Consider the following 10,307-nt stretch of genomic DNA (forward strand, 5'->3'; position numbering starts at 1 on the left):
GTGGAAGCTAGTGATGACCAGGTACCGTACTGCTGCAGAGATTAAGACGATTCAAAAAATTGTCATTCAAATACTTAAAAAGTCACATATGTAAAAATCTGTCGTTCTGCCCATGAACAAGGCAGTTAACCCATTCGTTCTTAACTGACTTGCCTAGTTAAATAAAGGTTAAAAAAAATAAAAAATAAATAATAATAATAATTTTGCACACCCAATTTTTCAGTTTTTGATTTGTTAAAAAAGTCTGAAATATCCAATAAATGTCGTTCCACTTCATGATTGTGTCCCACTTGTTGTTGATTCTTCACAAAAAAATGCAGTTTTATATCTTTGTTTGAAGCCTGAAATGTGGCAAAAGGTCGCAAAGTTCAAGGGGGCCGAATACTTTCGCAAGGCACTGTACATGTTTCCATTTTCTGTCCAACACTCTATACGTTTCTGTCGAGAATTTTGGTCTCAATGTTAACTTCAATTAAAATACTCTGTCTGTTACTAATACTTTGTAAGGTTCTTATTGAAATGAAACAGTCAGAGGCCAGTATAATTAGTCAGCAGGTTTATTTACGAGAGCTCTGCCTATCATTTCCTGTACATTGGTCTATATACCTCACATTTCGTCATAAATGTCCCTCCTCCTCTCAGAAACAATGACAATATAGTTCACAAGTCTTCTCCTACTCATACATTGTCTGCCCCCTGTTATACAATCTACTACAAGCCAAAGGTCTCTCCCCTCCCTGGGTGGGGACAGAATGTCCTGTAAGCAACACAGTAGTACAGCTTGTCTGTCGATAGCTCCTCTTCTCATTTGTTTCACACTTGCACCCTGCTTACATACTAAAAAGGAACAACATGTCCTTGTTCTAATTCTGACTAGAACTACACACATCAGATTTAGCTTTATGATTCTAATAAATGTCATACAATCATACAGTGACCGGGTAGAAGAATTCTGTTAATTATAGTTCTACGTATACATCATTTAGTCATTATTCATAAAATTCATAACAGTTTCAGCATTTGGACAACCTTGAAGTTTGTCCAAATGCTCCCCACCCGGCCACATCATTGTCATACATACAGTACCACAACATTCTTTACCTTTTGCATAATGCAGCTTATTCAAACTGGACAATGTACTGTATGTGTTCCAGGGTTCCCATTGTATTTACACTTTGCTGCATTTTGCTCATAATCAGCTGCTAACCATTCACAGTAGTGAAAATGTAAATCACATTAATTTGGTTACTCTCGTTTCGCTATGTTGTAGAAACATTTTGGGAGCACATTTTGTGCTTATATGGACATAAAGTTGAAGTGTACTTTACTACTCCAGAACTTGAATGTCAAAAGCAACCACCCCATCGAAAGAGAATCCTAGGTAAAAAGTGACGTTTTCATTGGCATTTGGTAACGAGGCAGAATACAAGGGGATGACTCTGATCTTGCTTCCCTTGGTAGTGCCTCGCACAAAGAGTTGCCCGTTTTCCGTCCATCCTTCAACACGTTTCAGCATTTGCACCACCTCAGGGGTTGTCCACACCTCTCCACCTCTCCACTTGAGCCTTCTCTCTGTGAGAGTTCCCTTTACGTGCTTTTCGATTGCACTTCGATGAACAATCTTGTACAGACCCCTTGCCTTTCCAAAAAAGAAGTGAGTCACTATTCTCCCTTTCCGTGGTTTTGTTTTGAGCATACATAGTCTTTGAAGGTCGTCAATTGCTGAGATTAAGACTTTTTCATTTTTTGCAGAGCTAGCTTCCTTCCAACGGTTGTCACTTGGATCCTCTGGCCAGAATAAGATTGAAAGCAAAAAGAAGGCACTTGCTGACCTGCTGCCTTCCCTGTAAAATCTCATGCTCAGATCTTGAAGTTTCGTAAGCGCAACCAGCTTTGAAGAACCAGGTAAAACACAAGCAAGAGCTATTTGAGAGAAAATGAAGTTGATCAGTTCTGTTTGGTCAAGGTCATTCTTTTGGGGGTTCTCTGGATACATGGCAATTATCTCCTCTAGCTTTTTGCCACATCTCTCATTCTTCTGATCTGAGAGCAGGGACAGTATGGTTGTGACATTACCACCACCCAGCTGGTAAATGTTCATTTTTCTTTTGAGTGGAGAGACCATTCCAGTGTCACTGCAGTCAGACACTGGACTGTCTAAATGTGAAACAACATTACAGAAAAATCCAGCATAAACAGCACTTTTCCTTGTAAGCCATTTTCTTGGATTGCTCACTTGTTCAGGTTCTCTTGTGTCAAGCTCCTCTTCTTCCTCACTTATATCTGTACGATAGTAACTGAGATCTTCAGAAATGCACTCAAGAGCAATGTAAATACTCTTCTGCATTCCTTTTAACTGACCATGGAACTTCATCCAGGGTTTTTTGACAGCGTCTGGTATGTTGTCACTGAGTAAATACCTCATTAGTTCAGACTTTCCTTCTTTTGTTGAGAAAACATTCACTGATGATATGAGTTGAAGTAGCCGACATCCAACGTCTACTTCCCCAAAGTAGGAGTTGTTGAGACTGACTGTCTCTGATTTCGGAGCTTTTTCAGAGGCACGGAAGGCAGCAATTCCTTTCAGAGCTGTACCAATGGCTTCAGAGACCTCTTCGGGCCTTAGTTCAGCTTTCTCCAGAGCATCATGCTGTTCATAAAACCACTTCTTGTACACCTGCCCCTCCGTATCAAGGATGAAAGTGTCATGTGGAAGCTGTGCTTTTGCTTCCTCCGCCCAGTGCTGGGCTTCAATGAATAATTTGTTTGTGTAAAGCAGTCGTGCAAGCTGCTGGGCTACAAATGCATTCTTTCCAAAGTAAGTGTAGGCTACTTCTAAAAGTTTAATTGCTTTTTGAAGGCCATCTTTCTCTGTACAGACATGCTCAATTAAAGGAGAGAAAGAACTGTCGTCGGGATCTCCTCTGCTTATTTTGTTTCGTCTGATGAGCAGATCTCGGATAAACTTTAAAAATTCATCCCTACCAAACCTATGATCCATCAGCACCTTATCTGAGAGAAGATTCTTTGCGATAGAGCTTTGAGACTGAATGGCAGACAGCTGTTTCAGAATTTCCTTTGCTACAAGAGGATGGATTCTAATAGATGAGATTTGTGTTGTACTTTCTCTTAGGTGTATGAAAACAAGTTTAGCTTGTTCACTTAGAGAATTCACAAATGTATGGTAACGGAAACGATCCATTTGAATACCTAAGCCCAGGGAGGCCTCACAATGTGACACAGATATGCTGGAGTTCGCAACATAACAGTTCAGCAAGGCCACAAATCTGATAAGGCGAGTGGTGAGAGATGAGTGGTCAATATCCTCCAGTAGGTTCTTCACAAAGTCCTCAATGTAACTCTTTTGGTATTCCTCACTCATGAGTACAAAAGCAAGAATGGACTCTGGTTCAAAAATCAGTTCCTGACGTTTCTTTTTGAACAGAATCTTCTCCTGGCTAGACAGCTTGTGTGTTACTGCTACTGTCTGGGAAGGCATTGTTCTGCTCATCTTTTCTGGGTTGTGGCATCTTTTGCAGACAAGAAGGATGAAACATAATACAGAAGAATTGATCTTCATGGTTGTAATTCCGTTATGTAATTCATGTCTGAACTCATCTATATACTCTGCATTACAGTCATCCAGCAGCAAGAGCACCGGGAGACAACGGTTTTTGTCTTTCTCTTCATATTCTCGCAGGCGTACTGAATGCTGGCATACAGTTTGAATTTGGTATGATTGCTTAACCACTGCACACCGGAGTTTGGTTCGACAGTTCCAGAGGATCTGATGTGCGACTGTGCTTCCACCACTGCCAGGTTGGTGACATATGTTGACACTCTGAATGGACCTTTTTGTTGTATCATCCTGTAAAATGGCCTCTAAAATCTTGGTTGTTTCTTTGTATGCGTCTCTCTGAATGACCTCATCACACTTCACCTTTTCTGCAAGCCACAAGTGCATCCAGCTGATTTTCCCTCCTTGATAGAAATACTTCTCAACGTTACTGACTTGGTCATTGCCCATTACATCCAAGTTTGTTTCTTCACACTGATCAGTACTGACTATGTCCAGAGAAAGCATTGTGTCTTCATCTATAGGCTTCAGGAAGCACAGACCTTTGTTGAACACAGGTAAGCGTCGGGTCAGTTGTTTATTGGAAAGCTGAATGCTTTGAATTGTAGCATCTACATGACTCATTGGCATGCCAACAATACTAATTTGTTCCAGTGATTCCAAATCACAAGACGCTTGAGCGAGACTTGACCACTTGTTGTAGTTCTCTTTGGACTCTGAAATGATAGCCAAATCCTCATGGCCATTCATTTCTGCATAGAATTCATGAAATGTATCAACAAGTGGCTGTTCGACCTGAGACATGAGCAAGAAAAGCACTACAAATGAACCTTTAGGAAGGATTTCATTGCAGATGACAGAGACAGTCCTTTTCAGTTGTTTTTTCTTTGTTCTGATCCAGGTTTTTTCATCACAAGGATCTTCTCCACCAAGGTAATGATTCCGCCCATTGCAGAATATCCAGCTTGTCCTATCAAATAGCTGTAAGCTCTTCTTGAAGTCAGTGGTGCTTAGACCAGGATCAATAGCAAAGTCATGCAAAAAGTGGAGGTTAGCAGCATGGTGCTCACGATATTGTCCACAAAGTCCAGATGTTTTGGAGTCTGGATCGAAGTCAAAAACACAGAATATTTTCATGTGCACTAAGAAGTTGATAGTCTTCAGATGTTCTTCTTGAAACTTATTTGTCACAATGATGAATGACAAGGTGTCATCCATGTACTTTTTTCCACAGGTCAAGAGAATTGACAATTTTCTCCCAAGATCCTCCCTGGTGTCTGCAGCTGTTTGACTGGTAGAAGACTCTGCCTCCTCCCTCTGTAGATCTTTCTCTTTCAGTCCTTGAATGAAATGAACTAAGTCTTCACCAGGTATGCGGGGTGTATTGGCCCCTACTCTGTGGTATGGTGCTTTCTCCTCATAGATTACTTTGTTGGTTTTCTCGCTGAACTTTGGAATAGTAACACTGTAGAGTTGGTCTTTCACCACTCTTGCCTTTGGGACAACATCAAATTCAATGATCCAGTTTCCTCCACTGCTCCCCTTGTCAATTACCTCAATAAACTTTGGATTCCTTATGCATTTCCTGGCATCAGAATGGTGGTTTAAATCCTTGAAGCAGTTTTCAATGTAGTCCAATGCATCCACAAAGTCACTTTGGTTTTCAACTGGTATTCCGATGATTTCACCATGCTTGTAGCTGCCTTTAATCTTATCCATGACCCCAAAGTGTATTGTGCCATTGGTCCGCATGTTCATGCACCCACAAGCAAATCTGATTACCTCACTTGCGACTTTGACTCTAAGCTTCAGTGGTTCTAATTTGTGGGCAATTTCCAGTGATTTGTATTCATGGCATGGAACAATCATGTTTTCAATTCCAGTCTCTGGTGGAAGCACTCTGTGCTTGACATATCGGAAGTCTTTGTCATGTTCATCAAATACACGGAAGTTACTTAGAGAACAAGATGCGCCAATTGATGTTTGTTCATTTTCACTTGTTTCACAGGTACTCTCAACATTGTCTTTTGACTCTTGTGTGGATGCAGCAATGGATTCAACATTTCTGGTATCTCTCTGTGTGCTACTGCCTGCTTTTAGTTTCTGTGGCCGTGGCTTTGATAGATCATTACGATTAGATAGCAGAAGTTCGATTTGGCCACCTTTCATTTCAATTGTGTCACGTAGATATTCTCTTTGCAGCCTCATTAGTGCAGGTCCTGTAACCTCCTCTTCGTACAGTTTCAGAATGTACTTCTCTTTCACTCCAATGGATTTTAACCAGGAGCTCACATGGGATTCTGTCCATTTGCCACATGGAAATTCGTTCCACTCTGTAAAAAAAAGAATACACCCCATGTAAGACTTCATGGTATATCAATATTTGCACCTGGATTGGAGTGAATCATATTTAAAATTGAGTAATTTCAGGAAGTTGAAATCCAATAAATGAATTGAAAATATTCAGAAAATAATTAATTGAATTTCAATTCACTGTCTAATGTCTGATTGTAAAATGTACCCCAACCCTGAGCATAGACTAATCATTTTCGATTGAGATTTTCCATCAGGTATTAATTTTATCCAAGGAATGTTGTACATAGGTCATTCTAGAATTGTGGTGGCTTTGGACATGGAATTATGGAAAAATGTATTTAAATGTGTTCTTCCCATTATAAATCAACTTTAAAATGATTTGTTGTTGACCATTACTATAACATTATACCACCAGTAGGAGTAGTAACACCAATGACTTTAAAATGATTTGTTGTTGACCATTACTATAACATTATACCACCAGTAGGAGTAGTAACACCAATGACTTTAAAATGATTTGTTGTTGACCATTACTATAACATTATACCACCAGTAGGAGTAGTAACACCAATGACTTTAAAATGATTTGTTGTTGACCATTACTATAACATTATACCACCAGTAGGAGTAGTAACACCAATGACTTTAAAATGATTTGTTGTTGACCATTACTATAACATTATACCACCAGTAGGAGTAGTAACACCAATGACGGTAGCACCAATGACACATTTTAGGTAACTGAGGATTTTCTTAAATGGAGGCCAGAGATGCTCAAATCCATGGTCATTAACTTAATAATTTGCTAAAGTGATATAATTAACCAGTAACACTTATTTTCAGACCCACTAAATCATTCTCAAATGTATGACATGTTAAAAGGGTGTGATTAGCTAATCATTTTCCTTGGACACTGGACGGTTGGCAATTTGTCTAGGAATACAAAATGCTTCCAAAATGTTGGTTCCAACCCTTGAATGAGTAGGTGTTCTAAAACGTTTGACCGGGAGTGTAAAGTACCGGTTAAAAGTTTGGACACACTTACTCATTCAAGGGTTTTCCTTTATTTTAACTATTTTCTACATTGTAGAATAATAGTGAAGACATCTAAACTATGAAATTACACATACGGAATCATGTAGTAACCAACAAAGTGTTAAACAAATCAAAATATATTTTATACTTAATATTCTTCAAAGTAGCCACCCTTTGCCTTGATGACAGTTTTGCACACTCTTGGCATTCCCTCAACCAGCTTCATGAGGTAGTGAATTTCAATTAACATGTGTACCTTGTTAAAGTTCATTTGTGGAATTTCTTTACTTCTTAATGCGTTTGAGCCAATCAGTAGTGTTGTGACAAGGTAGGGGTGGTATACAGAAGACAGCCCTATTTGGTAAAAGACCAAGTCCAAATTATGGCAAGAACAGCTCAAATAAGCAATGACAGTCCATCATTACTGTAAGACATGAAGGACAGTCAATCTGGAAAATTTCTGGAAAAGTGCAGTGGCAAAACCATCAAGCGCTATGATGAAACTAACTCTCAGCCCAAATAAATGCTTCACAGAGTTCAAGTAACAGACACATCTCAACATCAACTGTTCAGAGGAGACTGCATGAATCAGGCCTTAAGTTAATGGTCGATTCACGTAGTGAATAAAAGAGATTTGCTTGGGCCAAGAAACAAGAGAAATTGACATTAGACTGGTAGAAATCTGTCCTTTGGTCTGAAGAGACCACATTTGAGATGTTTGGTTCCAACCGCAGTGTCTTTGTGAGACGCAGAGTAGGTTATTCTCCGCATGTGTGGTTCCCATTGTGAAGCATGGAGGAGGAGGTGTTATGGTGTGGGGGTGCTTTGCTGGTGACCCTGTCAGTGATTTATTTAGAATTCAAGGCACACTTAACCAGCATGGCTACCATAGCATTCTGCAGCGATACATTATCCCATCTGGTTTGCGCTTTGTGGGACTATCATTTGTTTTTCAACAGGACAATGACACAACACACCTCCAGGCTGTGTAAGGGCTATTTGACCAAGAAGGAGAGTGATGGTTTGCTGCATCAGATGACTTGGCCTCCACAACCACCCGACATTAATCCAATTGTGATGGTTTGGGATGAGTTGGATGGTTTGGGATGAGTTGCTTGTTATATTGTACTTTAAACAATGCATACAAATACAGTTTGTCAATTTAAGGCACTTGCATTATGTTTTATCACTGATAAACTGTTCAATATAAACAAAATCATATATGATGTGTATCTATTCAACATTTTACGTGTTTGTCATGGTGGCAAAAGTGAGGGATGCAAAAGCCTCATTTCAAGAATGACCCCATTTATTTTGAAACATTCATCAGATGATGGATAATAGCCATTCCTCTCTGATTACATGTCGTGACTAGGCTTAAGAACTGTGACATCATGGTTTTTTATTTTCTTATTCCAGACCATAACACTTTGGCCAATTATTTAAGATGGATGAAACTTGGAGCTAAACATATCTAGGCCATCTCTACTTGTATAGCGATTGCCTAGATGTATAGAATTGATCAGAAACAGAATCCACATTTCACTGATAGATTTTCATTCAATGTTCTTTAAAACTACACACAGTATAAAAGTATTTGACAGTTTGATGCATCTGACTTACCCATCTTGCAGACACTACATGTCAGTTCATTTTGGCATCTTTGAGAGAGGAAAATAAAAGGAAGTGTAATTGAGGCAAAGGTGAAAAATGAATCGTTGATCTCAATAAGCCTTATTTTTTGCCCTTGACAAATTACTTACAATGAAATCATTCAAGCCCTGTTTATACCTGGTGCTAACATGCATTGTGTGTCCTGATCTTGTCCACATTTAGATTTTTAGACAGGTGTAGATGATTAAAAGAACTGTTTGTGATCAGATCTTCCTGACCTCAGGAGGTAGATAGAGGTATTGTATCTGGATATCTTACTGGATGATCAAACCATTTAAATCATCATTATACCCCTGTCTAAAATCATCTTCCTCTTTGAACTAAGGCATCATTATTTGTATTAACATAAAATAATCATTATTTTGAAACAATTTCTTTTAAATAATTTGCATATAGGGAGGGATCAGGAAATAAAGTCACACTGTAAACAATGTGGATGGCTAATAAACATATAAAATACCATGTGTAGAAACAAGAAACCTTGATCAGAAAGTGATGGGGTCACCTTGATAGGAACACAACAACCACATGTTAGCATAAGGTGTAAACGGGGATTCAGATGGGTGCTTATCTACCCTCATACATGAACTTGATATTCAGCGCAGCATTGTTGTTCAAAGACAGGTTTGTCAGCTTTGACAATCACTTCAACCAGGAATCTCAGAACTTCCTCTTTAAAATAACATTTTCTCTGTTTAACTTTCATTAGTTGGAAGTATATGAACTTAATTTAAAAGTTTGAAACACATGTAATTGCATGTGTTTCTCACCCTATAATTCCTGCAGGACTTCAATGACTCTTCTCTACACACCTTTAATCATTCGCATAACAAAACATTAAGGAACGACAGTTAACGTTTCTGAGTCCAGATTCCACAACATAAACAATTCAATTCCAGTTCTGATTTCTAGATTTTATATATAAATACCTTCAATTCTGTGCAATCGTAACAAAATGTTGTTCACTAAAAGTTCAGGCAGATAAAAGCTGAATAAAGTTAAATAGTGAATCATTAAAAATGTATTGGTTTTATTCTAGAGATGAAATGGCAATGTTTAATGGTAACGTCGTAGATTGTGATAATCTTATGCCCTTAGTAATTATACTCCTTTGAATCCACAACAAAACCTACACACATTGCACTTTTAAAAGCCTTTATGATTATTATGGCATTCAATTAGCTTCTTCCAAAATACAAATGTTCCACAATGTTTAAGTACATTTCATTCTGCTCACCTTGAAACTGACGGCTGAAGTGGTATTCACCATATGAAGTGACTACTTGACAGTGTGGTTGCTTTTATTTTCCGGTCGTAGCAACAGGATGTGTCTTCTGCAAGGGCAGTCCACATAGACATGCACTTTGTCCTCATGCCCCCTGTGCATTTGAATAAAGTCCATCCTTTTAAAGAGTAAGTGTGATGTTATGGGGCTGACAATGTATTGAATAATAATGTACATAACTATCTTATCCTTGGTGCATACACATATTTAACTGTTTGATACATATTGTCATAAAGTATTTCTCTCCAATCAGATATGGTACTTAAATGAGTTAATTCTGTTGCAACAGCTAAATGTTACAACACTGAAACTATGGGGGTTGTGCTGAACAGGAAATCGAAACTTCAGGAAAGAAACGTCAGGAAATCGAAACTTAAAGAAACAACTGGGTCATTCTTCAATTGCAGTAGGCCTATAAGG

General features: G+C 38.6%; 1 protein-coding gene across 3 annotated transcripts; it reads right to left on the minus strand.

The window, feature by feature from the left end:
* Positions 1 to 541: 541 nt before the first annotated feature.
* On the minus strand, positions 542 to 10,087 carry LOC118380479 (sterile alpha motif domain-containing protein 9-like). Of its 3 annotated transcripts, none has more exons than XM_035767460.2 (3): positions 9,840 to 10,087; positions 8,552 to 8,589; positions 542 to 5,910 (listed from the first exon to the last, which is right to left on the minus strand). In XM_035767460.2, exons 2-3 carry the CDS (start codon positions 8,553 to 8,555, stop codon positions 1,328 to 1,330), a joined length of 4,587 nt encoding a protein of 1,528 aa, XP_035623353.2. In that variant the 5' UTR covers positions 8,556 to 8,589; positions 9,840 to 10,087; the 3' UTR covers positions 542 to 1,327. The 3 variants fall into 3 exon arrangements, with proteins under 3 accessions (XP_035623353.2, XP_035623354.2, XP_052368621.1); XM_035767461.2 differs by lacking the exon at positions 9,840 to 10,087 and adding an exon at positions 9,063 to 9,113; XM_052512661.1 differs by lacking the exon at positions 8,552 to 8,589.
* Between the last annotated feature and the right edge of the window lie 220 nt (positions 10,088 to 10,307).

Source organism: Oncorhynchus keta, unplaced genomic scaffold, assembly GCF_023373465.1.
Source record: "Oncorhynchus keta strain PuntledgeMale-10-30-2019 unplaced genomic scaffold, Oket_V2 Un_contig_8909_pilon_pilon, whole genome shotgun sequence".
NCBI lineage: Eukaryota > Metazoa > Chordata > Actinopteri > Salmoniformes > Salmonidae > Oncorhynchus > Oncorhynchus keta.